Source organism: Calonectris borealis, chromosome 33 (assembly GCF_964195595.1).
Source record: "Calonectris borealis chromosome 33, bCalBor7.hap1.2, whole genome shotgun sequence".
In the NCBI taxonomy this organism is placed as follows: domain Eukaryota; kingdom Metazoa; phylum Chordata; class Aves; order Procellariiformes; family Procellariidae; genus Calonectris; species Calonectris borealis.
In genome coordinates this window covers 231,015-258,089 of record NC_134344.1, presented here as the reverse complement: position 1 = coordinate 258,089, position 27,075 = coordinate 231,015, and the positions used below count along the sequence as shown (strand labels likewise).

Below are 27,075 nucleotides of genomic sequence, written 5' to 3'. Positions count from 1 at the left end.
GGACCAGGGAATGGGGACAGGGAAGAGGGGTTGGAAGTGGACTTTGGGATGGGGACAGGGCCATGGGATGGGGGCGGGCCAGGGATGGCCGTGCTGGGGACGGGGACACCGGGTGGGGACAAGGTTGTGGGATGGGGATGGGAGTGGGGCAGCTGTGATGGGGACAGGGATGTGGGACGGGGACAGGGATGTGGGACGGGGACAGTGGGGACAAGGTGGGGACAGTGGGGATGGGGACAGGGACATGGGATGGGGACGGGGACCGTGGGGATGGGGACCGTGGGGACGGGGACAGGGGGATGGGGACAGGGTCACAGGATGAGGACAGGGAGGTGGGATGGGGACATGGGATGGGGACAGGGACTGTGGGGATGGGGACTGTGGGGATGGGGACAGGGACACGGGATGGGGACAGGGGGACGGGGACAGGGACCGTGGGGATGGGGACATGGGATGGGGACGGGGACCGTGGGGACGGGGACAGTGGGGATGGGGACAGGGGGATGGGGACAGGGTCACAGGATGAGGACAGGGAGGTGGGATGGGGACAGGGACTGTGGGGACAGGGACTGTGGGGATAGGGACAGGGGGACGGGGACAGGGACTGTGGGGGTGGGGACAGGGACTGTGGGGACAGGGACTGTGGGGATGGGGACAGGGACACGGGATGGGGACAGGGGGATGGGGACAGGGACCGTGGGGATGGGGACAGGGGGTGGGGACAGGGACGTGGGATGGGGACAGTGGGGACAGGGACAGTGGGGACAGTGGGGATGGGGACAGGGGACGGGGGCTGCTGCTCTGGGGCCGGAGACCGAGAAGGGCTTTGGGGGGTGGGGAAGGGGGCCCGGGGGGGCCGGGGGCGGACCGGGGGGCCGGGGGCGGACCGGGGCAGCCCCGGGGGCCGGGCCGGGGCGGGCCGGGGGGGGCGGCGGGGCTGGGGCCGGGCGAGCGGCGGGGCCGGGCGCACTCAGGGCCCGACCGTGCCCGGGAGCAGCCGGAGCCGCCACCGGCCCCGACCCCGACCGGCCCCGGAGCGGCCCCGCCATGGCCCGGCGCTGCCCGGTGCTGCCCCTCGCCCTGCTCGGGCTCGGCATCGCCCTGGCCCGGCCCGCGGCGGCGGCCCCAGGTGGGACCGGGACCAGCACCGGGGGGACTGGGAGCACTGGGGGGACTGGGGAGGAGCGGCTCGGAGCTCCCCGGGATGCTGCTGGGAGCTCATACTGGGAGCACTGGGGGGACTGGGGAGGAGCGGCTCGGAGCGCCCCGGGATGCTGCTGGGAGCTCGTACCGGGAGCACTGGGGGGAATGGGGAGGAGCGGCTCGGAGCGCCCCGGGATGCTGCTGGGAGCTCGTACTGGGAGCACTGGGGGGACTGGGGAGGAGCGGTTCGGAGCGCCCCGGGATGCTGCTGGGAGCTCGTACTGGTAGCTGTTACTGGGAGCACTGGGGGGACTGGGGAGGAGCGGCTCGGAGCTCCCCGGGATGCTGCTGGGAGCTCGTACCGGGAGCACTGGGGGGACTGGGGAGGAGCGGCTCGGAGCGCCCCGGGATGCTGCTGGGAACTCGTACTGGTAGCTGTTACTGGGAGCACTGGGGGGACTGGGGAGGAGCGGCTCGGAGCGCCCCGGGATGCTGCTGGGAGCTCGTACTGGTAGCTGTTACTGGGAGCACTGGTGGGACTGGGGAGGAGCGGCTCGGAGCGCCCCGGGATGCTGCTGGGAGCTGTTACTGGGAGCACTGGGGGGACTGGGGAGGAGCGGTTCGGAGCGCCCCGGGATGCTGCTGGGAGCTCGTACTGGTAGCTGTTACTGGGAGCACTGGGGGGACTGGGAAGGAGCGGCTCGGAGCGCCCTGGGATGCTGCTGGGAGCTGACTGGGAGCTGTTACTGGGAGCACTGGGGGGACTGGGGAGGAGCGGCTCGGAGCGCCCTGGAATACTGCTGGGAGCTGACTGGGAGCACTGGGGGGACTGGGGAGGAGCAGTTTGGAGCGCCCCGGGATGCTGCTGGGAGCTCGTACTGGGAGCACTGGGGGGATGAGGCTCGGAGCGCCCCTGGATGCTGCTGGGAGCTCGTACTGGTAGCTGTTACTGGGAGCACTGGTGGGACTGGGGAGGAGCGGCTTGGAGCACCCCGGGATGCTGCTGGGAGCTGTTACTGGGAGCACTGGGGGGACTGGGGGGATGAGGCTTGGAGCACCCCGGGATGCTGCTGGGAGCTGTTACTGGGAGCACTGGGGGGACTGGTGGGATGAAGCTCGGAGCACCCGGGATGCTGCTGGGAGTTCGTACTGGGAACATTGGGAAGACTGGGGGGATGAGGCTTGGAGCACTCCGGGATGCTGCTGGGAGCTGTTACTGGGAGCACTGGGGGGACTGGGGAGGAGCGCCCGGGGATGCTGCCGGGCGCTAACTGGGAGCTGATACTGGGGAGACTGGGGAGATGCAGCAGAGTGTCTTGGGATGTTGTTGGATGCTGACTGGGAGCTGGTACTGGGAGCACTGGAGGGACTAGGAAGATGCGGCTTGGAGCACCTGGGGGTGCTGCCGGGAGCTGGTACTGGGAGCTATTACTGGGAGTACTGGGGGGACTGGGGAGTTGTGGCTCAGAGCACTGGGGGATGCTGCTGGGAGCTGGTATTGGGAGCTGGTACTGGGAGCACTGGGCACACTGAGGGTGTGGCTCAGAGCACCTCGGGATGCTGCTGGGAGCTGACTGGGAGCTGGTACTGGGAGCTATTACTGGGAGCACTGGGGGAACTGGGAAGATGCAGCTTAGAGCGCCCCAGGAATGCTGCCAGAAGCTGGTACTGGGAGCTGGCACTGGGAGCACTTGGGGGAACTGGGGAGATGTGGCTCAGAGTGCCCAGGGATGCTGCTGGGAGCTGGGACTGGGAGCTGGTACTGGGAGCACTGAGTGGACTGGGGAGATGCAGTGCAGAGTGCCAGGGGATGCTGCTGGGCTCTAACTGGGAGCCAGTACTGGGAGCACTGGGAGGGACTGGAGAGATGCAGCACCGGAGCACCAGGGGGGATGCTGCCGGGTTCTGACTGGGAGGCACCGCAGAGCCGATACTGGGAGCACTGGGGGATCCCAGTGGTGGTAACTGGGAGGCACAGCAGGGACGATATGTGGGAGCTGTAACTGGGAGAACTGGAAGGTCCTGGGAGATGGGAACCGGGAACTGTGTGGAGGTTTTAAGTGGGAGATACTGGGAGATACTGGGAGGTATTGTAGGACTGTAACCGGGAGACACAGGGAAGCGATAACTGGGGCAACTGGGAGAAGGAAACTGTGTGGGTACTGTAACTGGTATTTGCTGGGAACTGGTGAGGGAGCAGTGGGGACGCTGGAACTGGGTACTGTGTGGAGGCTGTAACTGGGAGATACTGGGAGATACCCCGGGACTGCTACCGGGGGCTGCGACTGGGAGACCTGACAGAACTGGAATTGAGACTGGGGGGATGCAGCACTGGCAGCTGCTGGGCCACCGTAACTGGGTGTACTGGGCCGTACTGGGATGGTCCCGGCACACCCCAGCCGCCACGGTCCCACCCGGGCTATTTTTAGCCCCGTGGCCACCGCGGGCGGCCCCAGGGCTATTTATAGCCCCGGGGGGGGGGGGAACACACACAATGACAATGACAGCGGTGCCAGCCGTCCCCGAGGGGCCGCGGGGTCCCGGGGGGGGGGGGGGGGGTGTCCCCTCGCTCCCCCCACCCAGGACCCCCCCCCCCGGGGTGACGGGGACCCCGTCCGTCCCTCCGTCCATCCCACCACCACCACCGCGCCGCAGCAGGGGGACCCCCATGTCCCCCCCCCCCTCCCAAGGGACCCCCTTGTCCCCCCCCTTGTCCCCCCCGCCGATGGCTTTGCCAGCCGGTGCCGCGCTCCCGGCCAGACTCCGGCTCTTTTTCCACTCGCTCCCGGCCTGGCAGCAGCCGCTGGAAATTCCTTGGGCCGGGATCAGTCGGAGGCGGCTGCCGGTTGCTGCCCCCCCCCCACCCCAACACCTTCCCCTGCCCCCCATTTCCCTCTCCCCCCCTCCCCCCCGCACCCCTCGATCCCCTGCGCCCCACGGCCGAGCCCCCTGACACCACCTCCCCCCCCCAAATCGCCTGCCTGGGGGGCTGGGGGGGGGGACACCCAGGAGTCTGGGGGGCTCGGGGGAGCACCCAGGGGTCTCGGGGGAGCACCCAGGGAGGACCCAGGACCTTGGGGAGGGAATGGGGGGTGAGGGGGGTCTCTAGGGAGGATCCAAGAGCCGAAGGAGGACCCAGAAATTTGGGGAGCACCCGAGGGGGTCTCTGGGGAGGACCCAGAAATTTGGGGAGCACCCGAGGGTCTGGGGAGCACCTGGGGGTCTCAGGAGAGGACCCAGGGGTCTTTGGGGAGCACCCAAGGGTCCTCAGGGAGGACCCAGGAGTCCGGGGAGGAGCCGGGGGTCTCGGGGTGAGGACCTGGGAGCTCAGGAGCACCCAAGGGTCTCTGGGGAGGACCCAGGAATTTGGGGAGCACTCAGGGGGGGTCTCCGGGGATAACCCAGGAGTTCGGGGAGTCTCAGGGAAGGACCCAAAAATTTGAGGAGGACATGGGGGGGGGGGGTGTGGCCTCGGGAGAGGACCCAGGTGTCCAGGGAGCACCCAGGAGTCCGAGACCCCCCCCCCAGAAGGCGGCAGCACCCAACCCCGGGGTGCCAGCACCCCCATCCTCAGGCAGAACAGGCAGCCCCCCCCAAACCCCGGGGGGCCGCGGCAGGTGACTGGGGACGATGGCCCCGCTGCCACCGTACGGGGGACACGGGGATACGCGGGAGGGGAGAAGGGGGGGCCCCTCTCCACCCCCCCCCCAGCCCCCCGGGAGTTGAGCTATGCGCCCGTAATGGCTTTTCCTCTCGCCCGGCGTCGCCGGCAGAAGAAAGGTGCCTCTGTGCCGGCCGGGCTGGGAGGGGGCCAGCACCGCGGGCGGCGAGGAAGAGGAGGGGACCCGGCGTCGGCGGCTCCCCCCTTTCCCGCCCTGAGCATCCCTCGAGGCCAGGCCGCAGAACTGGGGGGCGCCGGGTGGGTTGTTTTTTTTTTTTTTGGGGGGGGGGGGGGTAACATGGCGCTGCGAGCTTCCCCGCCGCAGTGCCCCAGTACGGCCCAACCATCCCGGCCAGGATGGGGGGCGGGGGGGGGGGGGACGAGCCCCGTGCCACGGTGATGGGGCTGATGAGAAACGCAGGCCGGGGCTGGCTGGGGGGAGGCGGAGGGGGATGGGAGGCGGACGGACGGACGGACGGTCGGATGGACGTGGCGTGGTCCCCATCGCCACGCACCCCAGCGGGGATGAGGGTTTTGGGAGGGGGGGAGGAAGCACCGGAGGTCGCCGGGGTCATCCTGGTTGGCTTCACCGGGCGGCACCGGCATGGCGGCACCCACCGCGTCCGTCTGTCCGTCCGTCCTCCCCCCGGCCCCGGTGCTTGGCTGCTGCCCCTGATGGGTTCTGCAGATGCTGGGGCTGCGATGGGGAAGCTGGGCCGGCCGGGCCAGGGCGGGGATGGGGGGGACAGTTTGGGGGTCCGGAGATGGCGGGGGCGGGGGGGGGGACACTGGTGCCGGTGAGAGCCGCCCCCCCACCGGCCGCCGTCCCGGTGGCAGCCGAACAAAGCCGCCCTTCATGGGCGTCCCGGGAGGGAGATCGGAATTCGGATACTGGTGGGACGGGGCGGGACGGGCACGGCTGCGGTGCCCCGCGGTGCCCCACGGCACCTGGCAGTGCCCGGGGCAGCCCATCGTGCCCCATGGCACCCCACGGCACCCCACGGCACCCTGCAAGTGCCTGGGGCACCCCATGGCACCCCACGGCACCTGGCAGTGCCCGGGGCAGCCCATCGTGCCCCATGGCACCCCACGGCACCCCATGGCACCCTGCAAGTGCCTGGGGCACCCCATGGCACCCCACGGCACCTGGCAGTGCCCAGGGCAGCCCATGGCACCCCACAGCACCCCATGGCACCTTGCAAGTGCCTGGGGCACCCCATGGCACCCCACGGCACCCCATGGCACCCTGCAAGTGCCTGGGGCACCCCATGGCACCCCACGGCACCTGGCAGTGCCCGGGGCAGCCCATGGCACCTCACAGCACCCCACGGCACCCCATGGCACCCTGCAAGTGCCTGGGGCATCCCATGGCACCCCATGGCACTTGGCAGTGCCCGGGGCAGCCCATCGTGCCCCATGGCACCGTATGGCACCCCATGGCACCCTGCAGTGCCTGGGGCAGCCCGGGGCACCCCATGGCACCCAATAGTGCTCAGGACACCCCATGGCACCCCATGGCACCCTGCAATGCCTGGGGCACCCCATGGCACCCCACGGCACCCAATAGTGCTCAGGGCAGCACATGGTGCCCCATGGCACCGCACGGCACCCTGCAGTGCCTGGGGCAGCTCATGGTACCCCACAGCACCCTATGGCACCCTATAGCACCCCATGGCATCTCAGGGTACCCTATGGCACCCCGCAGTACCTGGGGCAGCCCACGGTGCCCCACAGCACCCTGGCATCCCATGGCACCCTGCAGTATCCAGGACAGCCCGCAGCACCCCACAGCCCCCTGTGGCACCCACGGCACCCTACGGTACCCTGCAGTGCCCAGGGCATCCCATAGCACCCTATGGCACCTTGCAGTGCTTGGGACACCCCAAGGCACCCCATGGCATCCCATGGCACCCAGTAGTGCCTGGGGCAGCCCACAGTGCCCCATGGCACCCTATGGCACCCTATGGCACCTTGAGGTGCCCAGGGCATCCCACGGTGTCCCATGGCACCCTGTGGCACCCCATAGCATCCCATGGCACCCTATGGCACCCTGCAGTGCCCAGGGCATCCCATAGCACCCCATAGCACGCCACGGCACCCTATGGCACCCTGTGGCACCTTGAGGTGCCTGGGGCAGCCCACAGTGCCCCATGGCACCCTGTTGCACCCCATAGCATCCCACGGCACCCTATGGCACCCTATAGCACCCTGCAGTGCTCAGGGCATCCCACAGTACCCTCTGGCACCCCATAGCATCCCACGGCACCCTATGGCACCCTATGGCACCTTGCAGTGCCTGGGGCAGCCCACAGTGCCCCATGGCACCCTGTGGCACCCCATAGCATCCCATGGCATCCTATGGCACCCTGCAGTGCCCAGGGCATCCCAGGGTGCCCCATGGCACCCTGTTGCACCCCATAGCATCCCATGGCACCCTATGGCACCCTGCAGTGCCCAGGGCATCCCATAGCACCCTATGGCACCTTGCAGTGCCCAGGGCATCCCATGGTGCCCCATGGCACCCTGTTGCATCCCATAACATCCCAAGGCACCCTATGGCACCCTGCAGCACCCTGCAGTGCCCAGGGCATCCCACAGTACCCTCTGGCACCCCATAGAATCCCACGGCACCCTATGGCACCCTATGGCACCTTGAGGTGCCTGGGGCAGCCCACAGTGCCCCATGGCACCCTGTTGCACCCCATAGCATCCCACGGCACCCTATGGCACCCTGCAGTGCCCGGGGCATCCCACAGCACCCCATAGCATCCCACGGCACCCTATGGTACCCTATGGCACCTTGCAGCGCCCCGCAGCACCCAACAGCACCCAACCCGCAGCACCGCTCCCAGTGCCGGCGGTGCTGGGTCCACCAAGGGGACCCCGCACCCTACCGCGTCCCCTCCCATCCCCAGGAGAGCCCGTGGACGTGCTCAAGGTCCTCCAGCTCCACTCCCTGCCCGAAGGCGTCAAGAAGGTGCCGGGTTTCTGCTCCCAACGCGGCGCCGGCTCCGACGTCGCCTACCGGATAACGCGCCAGGCGCAGCTCAGCGCGCCCACCCGGCAGCTCTTTGCCGGTAAGCGGGTGAAACCGGTGATGGGGGGGCAACCAGGGATCCAACCACCTCTCGCCCACACCTTCCCCCTCCCCCCCCCCCCCGCCACCCAGGTAAATTCCCGGAGGATTTCTCCATCATGGCCTTGGTGAAAACCAAACCCGGCGTCCAGGCGTTCCTCCTCTCCATCTACAACCAGGACGGCGTCCAGCAGCTGGGCGTGGAGCTCGGCCGCTCGCCCGTCTTCCTCTACGAGGACCAACACGGCCGCCCGGCCCCCGAGGATTATCCCCTTTTCCGGGGCATCGATTTGGCCGACGGCAAGTGGGTACCCGTCAGTCGGCATCCTCCGACGCCGACGGTCCCGTACCCACCTCCCCGTCTCTCCGTAGGTGGCACCGGGTGGCCCTGAGCGTCAGCCGGCGGTCGGTGACGCTGCTGGTGGATTGTCGGCAGCGGGAGACGCGACCCCTTCCCCGCAGCCCCCGGCCCCTCCTCGACACCCGCGGCATCACCGTTTTCGGCACCCGCATCCTCGACGAGGAGGTTTTCCAGGTGCGGGGGCAGGGGGGGGGGTGGTGGTGGCAGCGGGTTGGGGTCTTGGGGGGGGTGTGTGGGGGGGTGTCACCCCATCTGACCCTCCACCCCCCCCGCCGTGTGTCCCCGCAGGGTGACATCCAGCAGCTGCTCATCGTCGCTGACCCGCAAGCGGCGTTCGATTACTGCGAGCACTACGGCCCCGGCTGCGCCGCCGCGGCGGACGGCGGCCCCCAGGCGCAGGAACCCCCCCGGCAGCAGCAGGAGGTGGGGGGGGGAGGGGGGGGGGCGTGGGATGGGGAGGGGGTGGCGGGCACCGATGGTGGGGAGGGATCCCCTTCTCCCTTGGGGGGAGGGGGGGGTTGCTCCAGGGTGGGTTTACCCCCCGCAACAGGGATGGGGTCGGCGGGGGGGGGGGGGACGTGTCGTCCCCCCCCATAATGGCTGTGTTTCGGTGACGTTTGCTTCTTCTCGCCCCTCCCCCATCGTCATGTCCCCCCCCCCAAGTACTCCGAGGAGGCTGTGGAGTACTACGAGTACCCCTACTACTACACTAATAGCGAGGACGGGCCCCCCCCGGGGGGGGTCCCCGAAAAGGTAACGGCGGGCAGGGTTCCCGTCTGTCCGTCCGTCCGTCCGTCTGTCCGTCCCAGTTGTGTCGCAGCCCCCCACCCCCACCCCAGGCAGGAGCATGGAAGGCAATGGGGAATGGGGGGGGGGGTGGGTGCATGGGGATGCTGCACCCAGGGGGGGACCTGGGGTCCCCCCCCCCCGCCGCGCTCGTGCCGTCCCCGGGGACCTCACGCTTTGTGTTTTGTCTCCCCCCCCCCCCCCAATTCCCCCCCCCCGGGTGGGTTTGTGTCTGTGTGTCGCTGCTGCCGCCTCTTCATCGCTGCCACCGTCCTCTTCCTCGCCGCGCTGGGAGTTAGAACCCCCCCAACCCCAAGGGCCCCCCCAGGGCCGGCACCCCGAAAAAACAGCGGATGATGAACACGGCACCCACCTACGGGAAATCCCTCGGGAAGGGGAAAGCCCTCGGGAATCATCCCGGGAATGGGGGTCCCCCCGAAAACAGCAAGATGGGGCTGAGCCCCCCCCCCAGGAACGGGGCCAGGAGCCAAGGCAACAGCTACCAGCAGGTAGAGAACGATCCCGGGCCGGGATCCCGAGTCCGTCCGTCCGTCCGTCCGTCCCCCCACGGGGCCGTTCGGCGACGTCCCGGCGATGCAACTAAAGCGGGGGGAGTGCTGGAAAGATTGGGGGGGGGACCCCCTTTCCAGCGAGTCGCTCCCCGCCTTTATTTCTCTCGCCCGCCCCCCCGAATTTCACACCCCACTGGTGTCCGGCTCCCCTCCCCCGCCATCGCTTTGTCCCCCAAAACGATCCGGGTGAGTTTTTGGGGAGCCACTTACTAACCCCCTCGACCCCCCCCCCCCCCCCCCCCGGCTGTGTGTCTCCATCATCCATCGCTTCGCTTGTCCGTCTGTCCGTCCCTCTCGCCCGCTCTCCCATGACCTCTCCCCACCCTCCCCCACCCAGGATGGGGGGCTGCCCCCCACGGAGGAGCCCTGGGGGGCCACCGTGTACCCGGATTACGCCCCGGGACCCCCCCGGGACCCCGACGGTGCCTCCTGGGAGGAGACGGGGCCGGCGCAGGTAACACCCGGGTGGGGGGGACACCCACCACCCCCGGACCCCGGGGTCCCCTGCGCGCCGTGGGACGGGGTGGGGGGGTGCAATGGGGAACCGGGTGGGCGAGATGGGGGGGGGTTTGCCCCCCCCCCCCGCCATGCGCCTGTTAACGCCGTCTCTCCTCGGGGTGCCCATCACCCCGCCGTCGGGGCGGCAGGAGGAGGAGGAGGAGGAGGATGGGGGTCCCGGCCGGGCGTATGAGTACGTCTATACGGACCACCCCGAGGAGCTGGGCGTAAGTGGGGGTGGGGGGGTCCTGAGTGTCCGTCCCGGCTCGTCTCCGTGTCCGTCCGTCCGTCCGTCCCGTCTCCACGTCCGTCTCGTCCCCTTCCCCGTGTTGGCTCTGCACGGCCCCGTGTGTGCGTGTCCCCCCCCCCCCCCATTTGCCGCCGTCCCCGCCGCTTGTCCTCACCCTTGCCTAGGGTGTGATGTCACTTGGGCCGCGCGTGACATCATCACCCGCCCCCCTCCCCCTTTGCTGCCCCGTGTGCTTCGCCCCGTCTGCTCCCCCCAATTAACGGCGGCGCTGGTGTTAATTACCGCTGCGGGACGAGGTAATTCCCACCCCCCCCCCACGCTGCCATCTCAGGGCGGGGGAGGGGGGCTGGGATTTGAACTGAGGGGTCCATCCCCCCCCCCCAGTTCCTAAATCCCCCCTCCCCCTTCCTGACCCACCCTTGGGGGGGCTGGGGTGTGTTTTGGGGGGGTTTTAACCCCATCCCTTAAGCTCAGCCCTGATTAAGGCTGCGTTAACGGGGATGTCCGGGCCGGGGGGCCGGAGACCCCCATGGCTGTGGGATGGGGGGGGGACACGGGGTCCCCGGGGTGCCCTGCACTGACGGGTCCCTCTTGGGGGGGTTACATGTCTGCCACCCCCAGGCTGTGCGCGGCGTCAGGGGCTACAAGGGCGAGAAGGGCGAGCCCGCCGTCCTCGAACCGGTACGTCTGTGTGTGTGTGTGTCCCCCCCGCCTCAATTTGCAGTGCCCCCCCGGCCGGTGACAGCACCCCGGGGTCGGATGCTGCCCCCCACTAACGCCCCCCCGCCTCTCCTCCCACAGGGCATGTTGGTGGAGGGTCCCCCCGGTCCCGAGGGACCTGCGGTAAGACCCCCCGCCTTGGGTGATGGTATATGGGGGGTGAGGGGTAGCACCCCGTTGTCACCCCCCCCCCCGGTGCCACCATCACCCCATGTCTCTGCTCCCTCCCCCTCCCAGGGCATTTCGGGACCACCGGGGACGCAGGGACCCCCGGGAGCCCCGGGAGAGCCCGGCGAGAGGGTGAGTACGGGCTTGGGGGGGCCCCTCCAAAAACCTCCATCGTGGTGTTGACCCCCCGCCCTTGTGCCATTGACCCCCCCCTTGTGCCATTGACCCCCCCCTCGTGCCACTGACCCCCCCCTGCCTGTCCCTAACAGGGCCCCCCCGGCCGTGCTGGCCTCCCCGGCTCCGACGGGACCCCCGGACCCCCCGGCACCTCCATGATGCTGCCGGTGAGTGGGGCGGGGGAGCTGGGCGAGGAGTGATGGGGTGACCCCCCCCCCCCCCAGTTTTGGGGGCGGGGGGGGGCACCCATCCCCATCCCCCCATCTGCCTGTCCCAGTTCCGCTTCGGGAGCGGCGGCGGCGACAAGGGTCCGGCGGTGGCGGCGCAGGAGGCGCAGGCTCAGGCCATCCTGCAGCAAGCCCGGGTGAGTCTGGGGGGGGGGGTGTCAGCATTTTGGGGGGGGGATATCCCCCATGAGACACCCCCCCCAGCACCCTCCGATGGGGTCCCCAAAGCTGCTCGCACCCCGTGGGTGCTGGACCCAGGGGTGCCCGGGGGTCGCATCCTGCACCCGGTGACCTGGTTTTGCCCCCGTACCCCCCCCGCTGAGGAATAACCCCCCCTCTCTGCTTGTCCCCCCCCAGCTGGCCCTGCGGGGCCCCCCCGGACCCATGGGGTACACCGGCCGCCCCGGACCCATGGTGGGTATCGGCGTCTTGGTGGAGTTTGGGGGGTGGCGGCGGTGAGGGGGGAGTGGGGGGGGGGGCTGGTGCCCCCCCCCTCAGTGTGGGGTTGGGGAGGGGATGAAGGCTGTGGGATGGGGGGGTTTGGGGGTGTCTGTGGGGGGGAACCCCCATGATTGCCCCCCACATTCTCGCTCGCAGGGGCAGCCTGGCAGCACCGGCATGAAGGGGGAGTCCGGAGACTTCGGCCCCCAGGTGAGCCCCAAGGATGGGGGGGGGCGAGCGGACCCCGATGACCTCCCCCCCCCCACGCCACCTTATGCACCTCGTTATCCGGGACCTCGTTAACACTCTGCCCTCCCTCTCTGCAGGGTCCCCGAGGTCCTCAGGGCCTGACCGGACCCCCGGGAAAGCCTGGCCGGAGGGTGAGTTGGGGGGGCTGGGAGGGGAAGGGATGGGGGGGAGGTGTCCACAGACCCCCCCTCACCCCCTCTGTGTCCGGCAGGGCCGACCGGGGGCTGACGGCGCACGGGGGATGCCCGGTGATCCCGGCGTTAAGGTAACGGCCGGGATGCTCCCGAGCCAGCGTTGGGGTATCCCCTCGGATCCCCCCCCACCCGGTCACCGGGACCTGGAGCACCCTTGGGTGCCCACCCAGGAGAGCTCTGCTGGGGACCCCCCACACCGGGCCGGCAGCTGGCGGCCCCACGGCAGGCGGGGATGCGGGAATCCTGTGGGATCAGAGCTGGGATCGGAGTGCGGATCCGGGATTGAACAAGCCGATTCCTTGGGGTGGGGAGTGATGGGGTGGGGGGCAGCGCCGGACCCCCTGCCGCTCCGGGGGTCCCTCTGTGGGGCTGATCCAGGTCCCCGGCTGATCCCGGATCCCAGCTGATCCCAGAGGTCCCCCTTGCTCCGAGGGGTGTCCTTGGTGGCACCTTGGTGACATCTCTGTGTCGTCCCCCCTCCCCACCCAGGGTGACCGTGGCTTCGATGGGCTGCCGGGGCTGCCGGGTGACAAAGGCCACCGGGTGAGTCACCGCGGCCGGGGGGACGGCACCCCCGGAGCCCCCCGCTCCTGCCTACGCACCCCGCTGCCTTCACCCTGCCTCCACCCCTGGGCATGCCTGGCTTGGGGGTACCCACAACCCCCCCCCCCCCCCCGCCCCGGCTCCTTCTTCCTCGGGACCCCTCCACCGGCTGCACCCGTAAACCGCGGCCTGAGCAAACACCAGCGCCCGCCGTCACCGCTGCCGCCGCCAGCCGCCTTCCCACCCCTCCGGCCGGCACAGAGCCCCCATTCACGGCCGGCTGCCCGCGCACACTGAGCGCATTCACGCCGCCCCGCCGTCGCTCAACGCCCCCTTTACCTGCTGCCACCCGCGCCCCCCACCCCCCCGCCGTGCTGAACCCCCCCCCCTTTTTCGCACCCCTTGGCACCGGTACCCGCCGGCTGACCTGGGTTTTTGCCCCGTAGGGTGAAACCGGCTCGCAGGGCATGCCGGGACCCCCCGGCGAGGATGGCGAGAGGGTGAGTGGCTCCGGATGAGCTGGGTGCTGGGACCACCGGGGTGGGACAGCCTGGACCCCCCCCTGCCATCCCCGCTGACCGCCCCCCTCGTCCCTCCGCAGGGTGACGACGGAGAGGTGGGACCCCGAGGACTCCCCGGAGAAGCGGTACGGGGTCTTGCGCCCACGAGGGTCTCGCGCAGGTCGAGGCGGGGGACGAAGCGGGTGCCACGGCGGGGATGGCACCGTGATCCTGGGGTGGGGTGGGGGGACACACGTCACACTCCCACCACCTTTGGGAGCAAAGACGCCCACCCCGGGTACCCCCTTAACGCCCCGTCTACCCTCGCAGGGACCCAGAGGTCTGCTCGGCCCCAAAGGCCCCCCGGGAATCCCCGGCCCCCCGGTAAGTGCGGTGGTAAGACCCCCTCCCAAACCCGCTGTCCCCCCCGCACCCGCTCAGCACCCATCTCCTCCGCAGGGCGTGCGCGGCATGGACGGTCCCGTCGGTCCCAAGGGGAACCTGGTGAGTGGGGGGCGGCCAGTCCGTCCCCCCGGGGTGCTGCGAGCTTCCCCGCAGCAGTGTCCCCCCACTGCTGTCTCTCCGTGGGGTGCCCAACCCCCCCCGTGACACCCCCACTGGGGACACACGATGCCCCACTGGAGACATTGGCGTGTCCCTAGTGGGGTCCTCGACCACTGACCCACCATCTCTGACCGCCACAGGGGCCGCAAGGAGAGCCCGGACCCCCCGGTCAACAGGGGACCCCCGGAACCCAGGTGAGCACCCCCATTTCGGCCAGGAGCTGGACCCCCCCCCCAGCCTCCCTCCCCCTGGAGCAAGCGGGGGGACACAAGGAGGTAACACCCCCCCCCCCATCTCTGTGTTTTAGGGTCTCCCAGGACCACAAGGTGCCACGGGACCTCCTGGAGAGAAGGTGGGTGCCAGGTCCCAAATCTTGGGGGGTGCACGGGGGAATTGGGGGGGACACACGAGGCTGCTCCCCTCCCTCGCTGCCGGCGCTCACCCCGACTCCTCTCTCTGCAGGGTCCCCAAGGGAAACCCGGCTTGCCCGGCATGCCCGGCTCCGACGGACCCCCCGTGAGTACCCCCCCCATCGCCCCCGGGCACTGTCCCCCCCCCACCCAGGGACGCATCCAGCATCCGAAGGATGCTCCGGTCACGCGCCGGCCCCGGCTGACCCCGCTGTCCCCATGTCCCCCGCTGTCCCCGTGTCCCCCCAGGCTGGGACGGAGCCACCGAGGGGGCTGGTTGTGGGTCTGTCAGGGGGGAGACGCAGGCTGGGGGGGGGGGGGATGCGGATGGAGCCACGTGCCCCGCCTCAAGGTCTCTCCTCGTCCCCGTCGTCCCCTCTTCTGTCCCCAGGGTCACCCTGGGAAGGAGGGACCCCCCGGCACCAAGGGCAACCAGGTAAAGCACCGCGCGGCCCCCTCCCAGGGCTCTGCCCCTCTTTTGCCCCCCCCCGGGGGGGCAACGAGCAGCCCCGGCCCCACGTCTGCGGGGGGGGTCCCATGGTGGCCCCCCTGAACGTCCCCTGGCGCACGGTGCAAACCTCCCCCTCCCTCCGCAGGGCCCCTCGGGTCCCCAGGGACCCATCGGCTACCCAGGCCCACGCGGTGTGAAGGTCAGTGCCGGATTTTTGGGGGGGGGGGGCAGGGGGGGGCAGCATGTATCGGCCAAATGCACTTTTTTGGGGGAAAAACGGGAGGAATCGGGAGCCGTGACGCCTCCTCGCGCCGTGGGTCACCCCGCTCCTCTCTCCCTAGGGAGTGGACGGCATCCGGGGGCTGAAAGGACACAAGGGCGAGAAGGTGGGTGTCTGTCCCCGTGCCCCCCCACCCCGCCGGCGGTGCGGTGGTCCCCGGCCGGCAACCGGGCTGCGTCGCCGTCCCCTGCGCCTCAACGCCAGCACCTCCATCCTCATCCTCTCCCGCAGGGCGAGGAAGGCTTCCCCGGCTTCAAGGGGGACATGGGCGTGAAAGGAGACCGGGTAGGTGCTGGGGGGGGGGGTCCCTGATGTCCCCCCAGGGCTGCTGCCCCGGCTGGACCACCCTGATGCCTCCCTCCCGGCATCTCCCGTAGGGCGAAGTCGGCGTGCCCGGCTCCCGGGGTGAGGACGGACCCGAAGGTCCCAAGGGGCGGACGGGACCCACCGGTGACCCCGGTCCCATCGGGCTGGTCGGAGAGAAGGTGACACGGCGAGGGGATGCGGACATGGCCGGGTGGGGGGGGGCGGCGGGGTGCGAAGACCCCCGCGGGCACCCCGTGACACCCCCCCATCACGTCTCTCTCCCACAGGGGAAGCTGGGAGTGCCAGGCCTGCCCGGCTACCCGGGACGTCAGGGTCCCAAGGTGAGCGTGGCGGCCGTGGGGCTGCCCCACGTGCCCACCCCCCTCCCCCGCCTCAGCACCGCTCACCCCAATTCCTCTCCATCCCCAGGGATCGCAGGGTTTCCCCGGATTCCCGGGCAGCAACGGCGAGAAGGGCGCGCGGGTGAGTGACCCCCCGGCTCGTGTCCCCCCTCGGGGACCAGCTGCGAAGCAGAGAGGGGACACAAGCACCAGGGGGGGGGGTCCCTGCCCTGTCCCCCCCTCCATGTGTCTCTGAAGCGTTTTCTCTTATAGGGTCTGTCCGGCAAATCGGGGCCCAGGGGCGAGCGCGGCCCCACGGTGAGTATGGGGCAGGGTTAATTGGGGGGGGGGGGAGCTGTGGTCTCCCCACACCCCTTTCCTGGGGTGCCCTACCCAGCCAGATTGGAAATGGGGGGCCCAACAGCCCCCAATCTGTGGGGTGGGGGGCTCCGCAGGTAGGGGGTGATGGACCATCCATCACCCCCCCTCCTCCTCCTCCCGCAGGGTCCCAGGGGCCAGCGGGGACCACGAGGAGCCACCGGAAAGTCAGGGGCGAAGGTCAGGCTTGGGGGGGTGGGCACCCCCCGACCCTCGTGCGTGTGCAATCGCACACGCGTGTGGCAGCTCCGGCACCGACGTGTGCCGTAGCCGGTCACCCGCTGGGCACCCAAAACCTTCCTCGCCCCCCCCCAGGGCACGTCTGGCAGCGACGGCCCCCACGGCCCCCCAGGTGAACGGGTAAGTGGGCGTCCCAGCCTGGATTTGGGGTGGGGGGGTCCCAGCTTGCACGAGCACCCTGGTGCCATCCCCACCAGCCACCCATCGCGCCTATGCCGGGCTCTGGCACCCACCCAGTGCCCGCCGTCACCCAGACCCCCAGCTCACCCCCCCTCCGGCGCACGCAGCTCCGTCTCAGTGCAACCCTTGCGCCGGGGCCGGGGGGGGGGGTTTGGTGATGCTCCGCTAACGAGCTCTGTGTTAATTAGCACCGTCCCCAACTACCCTGCTCTTCTCCCCTCTAGGGTCTGCCAGGACCGCAGGGACCCAACGGCTTCCCAGGACCCAAAGGACCCCCCGTAAGTAGCGGGGTCCCCCCCCACACACACACGTGAGGTGCCCCCAGCGCCGCTCACCCGCTGCTCCTCTCCCCGCAGGGCCCCCCCGGCAAGGACGGGCTCCCCGGGCACCCCGGGCAGCGAGGAGAAGTCGTAAGTCTGCCTGTGTGTCCTCCCCACCGTGCTGACACCCATGCTGCCCCTCCAGCCGCTCTCCTGTCCCCGCCACTTGTCCCCAACCCCCCCCAGCCCCCTCCTCGCCGCCCCCCCATCCTTCCTCAGGGACACCTTGCTACTCCCAGGCTACTCTTGCCTTACTCACAAGTTACTCCTGGTGCTGACCCCCCCCCGCCTTCTCCTCTCTCCTCCAGGGCTTCCAAGGCAAGACCGGCCCCCCCGGCCCCCCAGGGGTAGTGGGACCTCAGGTGAGCTCGGCCTCGTGTGGGTGGGTTGGGGGGGGTCCCCAATTCCCCCGGGGCTGCACTGACTCTTGCTCCCCCCCCCTCCGTGTGCCAGGGAGCCGCTGGCGAGTCTGGCCCCATGGGGGAGAGAGGCCACCCGGGCCCCCCCGGCCCCCCAGGAGAACAAGGGCTACCGGGACCATCCGGCAAGGAGGGCACCAAGGTGAGATGGTGGGAGGGGTGGGAAGGTGCTGCGGGCATGGTGAGGGTCCCTGGGGAGTGGGATGGGGTACCGGGGCATGGAGCCCCCCCCCCATCTCACCCCCTCTCGCCCTAGGGAGACCCCGGCCCCACTGGCTCCCCCGGGAAGGACGGTCCCGCCGGCTTACGGGGTTTCCCCGGTGAGCGGGGTCTGCCCGGCACCCCGGTGAGTAAATCCCTTCCTCGGCTCAGCCGGGACCCTCCCCTCCAGCCCACCCCCCCCAGCAGCATCGCACTGACCCCCCCTTCATCTCACAGGGCGGCCCAGGGCTGAAAGGCAACGAGGGACCAGCAGGACCCCCAGGACCCGCAGTGAGTGTGTCCCCCCCACCATGAGCCTTGGTGCCCCGTTCCCCGCGGCCCCATGGCTCCCCTCGGGCTGACGCCCTCCCCCCCCCCTCCATCTTCCCCCAGGGCTCCCCTGGGGAGAGAGGTGGCCCGGGGCAAGGTGGTCCCGTTGGCCCCCCAGGACGACCGGGACCACAGGGACCACCGGGCCCCGCCGGAGAGAAAGGAGTTCCCGTGAGTCCTCAGGGACATCCCGCTCGCATCCCGCAGGGAGAGACGGCGGGTCCGGGAGGGGTGCAAGGGGGTGGGCGCCTGCACCCCTCACCCCCCCACCCCCCGCAACGCCCCTTTTCCCATCCCTCTAGGGTGAGAAGGGCCCCATGGGTCCCGCTGGCCGGGACGGCGTTCAGGGTCCCGTGGGTTTGCCTGGTCCAGCCGGCCCCCCCGGCGGCCCTGGGGAGGACGGTGACAAGGTGAGGTCCTACCCTGCCCCCGTGTCCCCGTGCCCCCCGACGCGCTGGGGCTGAGCGCCCTCCTTCTCCCCCACCCAGGGCGAGGTGGGCGAGCCGGGACAGAAGGGCAGCAAAGGCAACAAGGGCGAGCACGTGAGTGTGACCCGTGTCCCCCCCCCTCCAGACCTCGTCCCCGCTGTCCCCCAGGGCTGTCCCAGCCTCACTGACCCCTTCCCTCCCTTGCAGGGTCCTCCTGGTCCCCCCGGGCCCATCGGGTCGGTCGGGCAGCCCGGAGCCGCCGTGAGTATCCCAGAGGCAGGACAACGCCACGGTTGGGGGCACGATGCGGGATGGGGGGGTCCTGTGCCACCCCTGGGGTCACGGCAAGGAGGGGACGGTCTCGGCGAGGAGACGCCCCCGTCCTCCGGGGGCGAGCGGCGGCCGACCCTCCTCCCGCCTTGCAGGGTGCCGACGGGGAACCGGGTGCCAGAGGTCCCCAGGGACACTTCGGGGCCAAGGGCGACGAGGGGACGCGGGGCTTCAACGGCCCCCCCGGCCCCATCGGGCTCCAGGTGAGCAGGTATCCCCCCCCTCCCCCCCCCAACACCCCACGGCCACCCCCTCGCTCCAGGGCAGTGCCACTGCACCCGTCCTGCCTGTCCCCAAAATGGGGGGGGTGGGGAACACCCAGGAGGGGCTGGGGGTTTGGGTACCCAGCTGGGGAGCATCCCCTGCTGCCCCCACCCCACTGTGCCCCCCCCCCAATCCAGCTGTGCCCCAGCTGCACCTCTTGCCTGTTGTATCCAGATGTGCCCAGCCGCCCCCCCCAGTTACATATTCGTCGCTGTTTGCCCCCCCACCACCCAGTGCCCCACATCTGCCCCCCCCCCCAGCACCCGCTGTGCCCCCACCTTGTTAACGCTCGCTCTCGTCCCAGGGTTTGCCGGGTCCGGCCGGTGAGAAGGGTGAAACGGGTGACGTGGGCCCCATGGTAAGTGACCTCGTCCCCTCCCGCCCCCGTGTCGCTCTGGGTGGGGGTACCCCAGGAGCACCCTCACCCTCTGCTTTCTCCCCCACCCCCAGGGCCCGCCCGGCCCCCCAGGCCCCCGTGGCCCAGCTGGACCCTCTGGAGCGGACGTAAGTGACCCCACTTTTCCCCCTGTCCTTCCCCGTGTGGGGTGCTGGGGTGACCGGCTTCTGCTCTCCCCCCACCCCTCCGCAGGGACCCCAGGGACCCCCTGGAGGTGTTGGGAACCTGGGACCTCCTGGTGAGAAGGTATGTCCCTGGGCACCGGGGTTCGTTCCCCGAGGGGGGAGCCGCGCTAACGGGGTGCAGAGGTGGGGCGAGGCCGTGGGGCCGCAGCGGGTCCATGGGGCAAGGGGAGGGCTTGGTCCCAGAGGGGGGACGGGGTGGCACCGGGTGGGGGGGTTGTTGACTTCTCTCTGTTCCCATTTCAGGGGGACCCCGGTGAATCGGGGGCCCCGGGAATCCAAGGGGAGCCAGGAGTCAAGGTGAGTGACAGCAGGGACACCCCCACATTTGTCCCCGTCCCCCGGCTGTCCCTGCCGGCTGCTGACCCCATCTTGCACCGCAGGGCCCGCGAGGAGAGCGAGGGGAGAAGGGAGAAGCCGGAGCTGCCGGTGCTGCCGGGCCGCCTGGAGGGAAAGGGCCCCCCGGCGACGACGGGCCCAAGGGCAACCCCGTGAGTGCCGGGTCCCCGCCGGGGCACGGGGAGGGAGCAGGGTGGGTTTGCTCCGGGACCCCCTGGGGGGGAGGTCCGGGGTCCCCTCAGGCTGGCAGCTCTCTCTGTTCCAGGGTCCCGTTGGCTTTCCAGGCGATCCCGGACCCCCAGGTGAAATGGGTCCCAGGGTGAGTGCCGTGTTCCACCCCCTCCGGGCTTCTCCCACCATTGGAGGGGGCTTCTCCGGGAATGGGGTTGGGATTTGGGGGGTTGCGCGGGACCTTGACTCCACGTTTTCCCTTCCCGACAGGGCCAGGATGGTGCCAAGGGCGAGCGTGGGGAGGACGGCGAGCCCGGGGAGCCGGTGAGTGCCCCGTTCCGGTACGTGCTCTGGGCAGGGGATGTCTCGACCAGATCCCCCCTGGAAGGTTTGGGACTGGATCGACCCCACTGCTTCAGGAACGTCGGGGAGTGGGGAGCCCAGCCTGTCCTCCCTTCTGCGGCCATCGGATCTGGTCCCCCTGGTCCTGGGATCCTCCCATCCCTTTGGGTGCTCTTCACGTGGCACGGGATCCTCCTCCCTGCCTTCTCCATCCCGTTTCTGGGACAAGGGCAGCTCGCTCGACTCCTTTCCCTTCTCCTTCCTTAGGGCTCGCCGGGTCCGACAGGCGAGAACGGTCCTCCCGGTCCCCTGGGGAAGAGGGTAAGCGCCGGGTGAGCCCGGCTCTGGCTGTGACACATCCCGTGCCACCCGCCTGGACGTCCCTGTTCCTCACCGCCCTGTTTCTCCTCCCCGCAGGGCCCAGCTGGTTCTCCCGGCCCCGAGGGGCGTCAGGGCGAGAAAGGCGCGAAGGTGAGCGATTCGGTGACACACCCCCCCCCCCCCAGCGGTGGGGAGACCCCAGCGGCGCTGCCGAGCTCCGTGCGCCCGCGTACGGGACCTGCCTCACCCGGCTCCTCTGTCCCCACAGGGAGAACCGGGCGCAGTGGGTGCTCCTGGCAAGACGGGTCCCGTGGGTCCCCAGGGCCTCGCTGGGAAGCAGGGCCCCGACGGCCTCAGAGGTCTGCCCGGCTCGGTGGTAGGTGCCAACATCCCGGCGACAGGGATCCCGTGCCCGCAGTGAAAGCACAGCAGGGTCCGCTGGCACAGGGCAGAGGAGGGGCGAGGGGCTGACCGTCACCCCGGGAGGGGACTGGGACATGTCACCGTGCCCATGGTTCACGAGGAGCTGCCCGGGGTGTGCGCTGCCACCGGCGGCACCGACTCTGGACCGGTGGGACTCACCTTGTCCTCTCGCCTCCGCAGGGAGAACAAGGCAAACCGGGCACCACGGGCCAGGCTGGGCCACCAGGACCAGTGGTGAGTGTGGCCCCCCTCACCCCCACCATGGCTTCCCAAGGGGGGGTCCCCCACTTTATGCTCCCCACACCTCACGTGCCTGCCTGTGTACCTCTGCAGGGTCCCCCGGGTCTCCCCGGCCTCAAAGGTGACACCGGTGCCAAAGGAGAGAAGGTGAGTGAGATGCAGCGAGCGACCCGTGCTCTGGGTCCACGGCACCCCGGTGTGGGGCGTGCCCCACGCTTGGGGGCCAAGACCCTAAACCCCACTGGGCAGCCGGCACTTGGTGGGCTGGTTCCTATGGGTCCCCCAAGTGCTGTCCCCCGCTGGGCGCCCACCAGGTCCCCCTTCGCGGCCCCGTGCTGATCTCCGCTTGTGTCTCCCCAGGGCCACCCTGGTCTCATCGGCCTGATCGGACCCCCAGGGGAGCAGGGGGAGAAGGGAGACCGAGGTCTCCCCGGCCCCCAGGGCTCCACGGGGCAGAAAGGAGAAACTGTGAGTGTGGGGCCTGGGGAATGGGGGAGCCTGGGGAGAATGAGGATGATGTTGTGGTTGGGGGGGATCCATGCAGGTAGGGACCATAAAAGTGGGGGGCAGTGGACAACTTGGGGGGCTCTGGGAGTGGGGAGCCCTGCTGGGGGAGGTAGGAATGGGGCTGTCCCGGTTTCCTCACACCGGTTTCTGCTCTCCTCCTATCATGCAGGGGATCCCTGGTGCTACTGGACCCATCGGCCCCGCTGGCCCACCTGGACTTCCCGTGAGTGCCCCCCCATGTGCTGCTGGTCCCACGCCCCTCCCTCTCCAAGCTCCGCTGCTCGCTCCCCCTCTCTCGTCCTTATGCCTGGGCTCCCCGTTTCCCTCCCTGTGTTTGGGGGGGGGGAGCTGCTGTCCCCCCACCCCACCGTGCCAGCCCCGGTCACTGACAGACCTGGTCTTGCTTTGCAGGGTCCAGCAGGTCCCAAAGGTGCCAAGGGAGCCATGGTAAGCGCCAAGCCGGTGCCCCCGCCCTGCCACCACCTTCAGCCCTGCCCAAGGCTGACGTCTGTGAATGTCTCTTTCTCTAGGGCCAAGCAGGACCCAAAGGTGAACGTGGACCCCCGGGACCCCCCGGACACCCGGTGAGTGGCTCAAGCGTTGGCGCCAGGGAAGGGATGACACGGGGCGGGGGATGTAGGAACAGCTCCTCGGTAGGTGCAATGACACCCGAGAATGGATGCAGAGGGATGTCTCCTATCTCAAAGCCTGAGCACAGGGCGGTTTGGGGCCCTGGGGAGCGGGGGCTTCGCATGCCCCCTGTGCTCGGGCGCTGACAATGCTGTGCCTGCCACAGGGCCCCCCCGGGGAGGTGATCCAGCCCCTGCCAATCCAGCTGCCCAAGAAGAGCAAGCGCTCCATTGATGCCAGCAAGTTGGTGGATGAGGAGGAGGGTGAGGACGGAGAGAGAGCGGCTGCCGACCAGGCGGCTCGCGACTACGCCGACGGCATGGAGGAGATCTTCGGCTCCCTCAACTCCCTCAAGCAGGAGATCGAGGGGCTGCGGCGCCCAATGGGCACCCGGGACAACCCTGCCCGCACCTGCCAGGACCTGCAGCTCAGCCACCCGGGCCTGCCTGATGGTGAGCCGCGCCAGTGTCGGGCCGGGGAAGGACGGCGGTTAGCGCAGCAACACCGCCCCACGTGCTGACCCCTCTCCTCCCTGCGCAGGCGAGTACTGGATTGACCCCAACCAGGGCTGCGCCCGAGATTCTTTCAAGGTTTACTGCAACTTCACAGCAGGCGGGGAGACCTGTGTCTTTCCCAGCAAGGACATACAGGAGGTGAGAGGAGTCGGGGGGAAACTCGGCATGCAGGGTCCCAGCGCAGCCTCGGGAGGCAGGGTGGTGGGGATCGGCCGCGAGAAGAGGGCGGCATGGGGTGCTCCCCGCTTCGCTCATGGTTCTTCCTCTTCCAGGTGAAGATGTCGGCGTGGGAGAAGGAGGTGTCCCAGCAGTGGTTCAGTCAGTTCCAGGAGGGCAGCAGGGTAAGGATGCTGCCGACTCACAGGGGTGGTCTCCCTCCTCTTCCAGGAAGGATGTGGTCTGAGAACACCTGCCCGTGGGTCGCTCCCACGCGCCCTCCCATGGGAGCCCCTGGCACGCCCCCCCTGCCTTGCCCAGGCGCCCTGCCTGCACTCCGACTTGCACCCTCGTTGCCCTCTCCTGTAACGCCCTCAGTGTGTCCCTTGGTGCTGTCTCGGGGGCAGCTGGATGCCTCTTTTCCTCTGTTTCTAAGGAGAAAGAGAAACGTCCCCCACCCAAACTTGAACCCGTCAGCCCTTCTGACCATCTCCCCTTCCCCAGCCACCCCCTCCAGGGGGGTCTAGATCCCAGCAGACCCCCTCCAGCCTCACTTTTTGCATGCTTCTGGCTGTCGGCCCGCGTTAACTCGTCTCCTGCTCCCACAGTTCTCCTACACGGACTCGGAGAGCCAGCCCCTCGGCGTGGTGCAGTTGACCTTCCTACGGCTCCTCAGCGTCTCTGCCCGCCAGAACTTCACCTACCACTGTCACCGCTCGGTGGCCTGGCACAGCACCACCTCCGGGGACCACCAGCGTGCCCTCCGCTTCCTGGCTGCCAACGAGGAGGAGCTCAGCTACGACACCAGCCCCTACATCAAAGCTGTGATGGACGGCTGTGCGGCGAGCGCGGCAGGGGAGTGGGCAGGGGTAGGTGGTGGGGAGAGGGACGTAAGTGGAAGCAAGATACATGGGGCTGGAGCAGTCACGGGGAGAGAAAGTTGAAGAAAAAGGGACGGGTGAAGGCACAAACGGGTAGCGGGGAGAGAGGAAGCACTAGAAGGCACCAAGATGGAGGGATGGAAGAACTGAGAGAAGGCAGGATCTTTCCCTTGGGGATGCCATGAGTAGGGTGGCCCGGAGAGGGACGATCCAACGAAACGCCAGGGTCCAGGGAGAAGCGGTGGCTGGACAAAGACACTCCAGGGTTAAGCCTGGGTAATGCCGGAGCGGCAGGGGGTGCCGGATAAAGAGAAGGGTCGCTCTGTGTGAACCTGTCCCAGGCTGATGCTCCCGGTGCCCCCCAACCCCTGACCTGTCCGCCTGCTTCCCCTCCCCTGCAGGCACGAAAGGGCTCCAGCCGGACGGTGCTAGAGGTGAGCACGCCCCGCCTGGAGCAGCTCCCGCTGCTGGACGTGCGCGTCATGGACTTCGGTGAGCCCGGCCAGAGGTTCGGGTTCGAGGTGGGCCCAGTCTGTTTCCTCGGCTAGGACCAAACCGCCCCCCAACAACCGTCACCCTCCCTGCCACACCCTGGCCTCCAGTGGGGCAAACCTTGCCTCCTCGCATCCCCCCCACCGCCTCCGAGCGGCGAAGCAGCAGGACCCGGCCTCCCCCTCGCATCACCTCACCCACCCGCTGCTGCGAGGAGCAGAGGTGCCAGCCCTGCCCACAGGCACCGAGACCGACACGCCGCCGCTGCGACCCCCACGGGGGCCAGGGTCTGGAGAGATGCCAAAGAGACTTTAACGCTTAGAATAAATCTATATTTTAATATGTAGAGAGACAGAGAGGAAAATTTTTAACGGATCCACTGGCTACCTCCCTTGGCGCCCAGCAGTGCTCCCTTCCTCCCAGTATCTCCCTCTGAATCCCAGTGCTCTTTCCCAGCATTCCCAGGGCTTATTTTCCATGCTCCGCCCCCCGACCCCACTGCCCCAGGGGGAACCCCTCGAGGAGCGCACCCGCCAAGCAGAGAGAACAGTACTAGGGTTTGCTCTCTCCCTGGAGAGCCGGAGGGTTTTAAAGCCTAACGTGGTGAGCAAGCCTGGGACGACGCTGGTAGGCTGGTCAAGCAGCGCTAGCACGTGTTTGGGATTAGCACCAAGAGAGCTCTCGTACCTCTCTCCCCGCGTGGATTTGCACCGCCGCAACCCTCGTCTCTCGCGGTCATGAGGGAACGGACCCAGGGACGCATCTGTCCCCAGGAGCGCTACCTCCTTTGTGCGCAACCCCACAGCGACGGTCTCTGTCCACCTCCGACAACGCACCGACCTACCTGGGCTCCGTAGTCTGGCCCAGCCTGACTCATACAGGTGGAGCGGCCGCTTGACTTCGCTACTCTGCTAATCAAGGCTAATTAATTTGAAAAAAGCTTCCCTGTCCCATCAGAGTGCTACTTCTCTTCCCCGCTGCACCCGTTAGCTCAAAGGGGTTCCAGTCCCTGTCCTCAGTCCTACCTCCAGTCATTGCAAATCACTCCTCTTACAATGGGCGTATTTAAAAAGCCTCCGACAAAGCCTATCCCTAGCCCGTGGAAGGAAGTGAGGAAGAAGGACGTTGTGTTTTTACTGTGTTTTTTATTTTTTAAATTAATTATGTTATTTAAAGGAGCGGATACAACCGTCAGTACTGATCCCTGCGGCGTTAATTTTGGATTTCCCAAAAAACCCCAAGAAGTGAATTTCTGCATGGAGATTAACCCAGCCCAGTGCTTGGGGGAGGAGGGAGGGGAGGAAAAAATAAAAAAAAAAGTGAAAAATTATTTTCTTGCTGCCGTCTGATAAAAAGAAGTTTAAAGGGGCACCAGCCTTTGCTTTTTAGTTTTCTTAAAAAGCAGAGGTGTGCCCCCTGGTGCTGAGCCGGCAGCCTGTATAATGTTTTGTAAGTAATTTTTTAAGTTGTATTGTAATATATCATCTATAATTTTGCTGCTTTTTGGGGGTCGGTTATTTTTTTTTGTTTCCTTTCTCTCACTTTCCCCTAGCTTACCTACGTGATTTCCTCCATCACAAAATTCCTCAGTACAGATATGAGTTCCCATCCTGGGGAGAAAGCGGGGAATAAATACACATGCACATAAATCCACCATTAGTAAACGCACCTGTATCGGTCCAGAATGGGCTGCAGAACATCCAGGCCACAAAATGCTTCTCAACGGCTCCTAACAGAAGTCTTGCAAACTAAAAGGAAAAGCCACGACGACAAAAAAAAAAAAAAAAAAAAGAGCTTTGGGAAAACACAGGAGACTCTCGGTCCCCTGAAACTGCAGCTCTGGGGGGATTTCAGCTCAAGTAGGAGCTGTCTGAGAGGGAGCCTGCTGGTGTTTTCCGTGCATGGGGATGGGATCCGGGGGGATCCCTCCATGGTGGACCAGGTAACCCTACACTCAAGGGGAAGGGGGGGACAAGGTGGTGCAAATCCTCTGGAGGGTGAGCAACCTTCTGGTTTGGGTTTGCTAAAGTGATTGGGGTGTTTTCTCCAGTTGACAAACACTGCTGTGACTGAATGCAGCTTTAATACCGAGCAAGTTTCCAGCAGCCCCATGGGATAGCTGGAAACCTGGTTCTTCCCAGAGAAAGACACCCACAACCCTCTTGTGCTCTACTTTTCCCCCTCCTCACGCTGGCACCTCTTGTTCGTCTCAGCTCTTGCCTGCGGATCTACCCGTGCTGGGTCGTGGCTGGCTACCATAGCGCCTATCCCACCTGCCGCACCCTGCGTCCCTCCCAAACCCCCATGTCCTTCTCCCTGCTCCGGTTTACCCTCAGAGACCCTACTCCCACCATGCCCAAACCCACTGGTCACCGTCACCAACCCGCCAGCGACCCACAAACCCTCCACTCCCCCTGCCCCCATCCCCGGCTGTTTCGCCATACCACCCCCCAATGCACACCCCGTCCTTG

General features: G+C 68.1%; 1 protein-coding gene across 1 annotated transcript; it reads left to right on the top strand.

The window, feature by feature from the left end:
* The first annotated feature begins 1,632 nt into the window (after nucleotides 1-1,632).
* Nucleotides 1,633-26,726, top strand: COL11A2 (collagen type XI alpha 2 chain). Its single transcript, XM_075134566.1, has 67 exons — nucleotides 1,633-1,762; nucleotides 7,720-7,881; nucleotides 7,974-8,184; nucleotides 8,253-8,415; nucleotides 8,530-8,664; nucleotides 8,905-8,994; nucleotides 9,937-10,053; nucleotides 10,247-10,324; nucleotides 10,969-11,028; nucleotides 11,149-11,190; nucleotides 11,305-11,367; nucleotides 11,505-11,579; nucleotides 11,690-11,776; nucleotides 11,997-12,053; nucleotides 12,237-12,290; nucleotides 12,407-12,460; nucleotides 12,541-12,594; nucleotides 13,013-13,066; nucleotides 13,513-13,566; nucleotides 13,668-13,712; nucleotides 13,897-13,950; nucleotides 14,026-14,070; nucleotides 14,271-14,324; nucleotides 14,438-14,482; nucleotides 14,593-14,646; nucleotides 14,932-14,976; nucleotides 15,137-15,190; nucleotides 15,333-15,377; nucleotides 15,503-15,556; nucleotides 15,649-15,756; nucleotides 15,865-15,918; nucleotides 16,007-16,060; nucleotides 16,192-16,236; nucleotides 16,423-16,476; nucleotides 16,612-16,656; nucleotides 16,941-16,994; nucleotides 17,073-17,126; nucleotides 17,345-17,398; nucleotides 17,490-17,597; nucleotides 17,712-17,801; nucleotides 17,894-17,947; nucleotides 18,050-18,157; nucleotides 18,289-18,396; nucleotides 18,475-18,528; nucleotides 18,622-18,675; nucleotides 18,840-18,947; nucleotides 19,313-19,366; nucleotides 19,459-19,512; nucleotides 19,598-19,651; nucleotides 19,834-19,887; nucleotides 19,971-20,078; nucleotides 20,192-20,245; nucleotides 20,368-20,421; nucleotides 20,707-20,760; nucleotides 20,857-20,910; nucleotides 21,029-21,136; nucleotides 21,364-21,417; nucleotides 21,517-21,570; nucleotides 21,784-21,891; nucleotides 22,100-22,153; nucleotides 22,342-22,377; nucleotides 22,461-22,514; nucleotides 22,727-23,012; nucleotides 23,101-23,213; nucleotides 23,348-23,416; nucleotides 23,840-24,073; nucleotides 24,514-26,726. Exons 1-67 carry the CDS (start codon nucleotides 1,633-1,635, stop codon nucleotides 24,658-24,660), a joined length of 5,298 nt encoding a protein of 1,765 aa, XP_074990667.1. The 3' UTR covers nucleotides 24,661-26,726.
* Nucleotides 26,727-27,075: the final 349 nt, after the last annotated feature.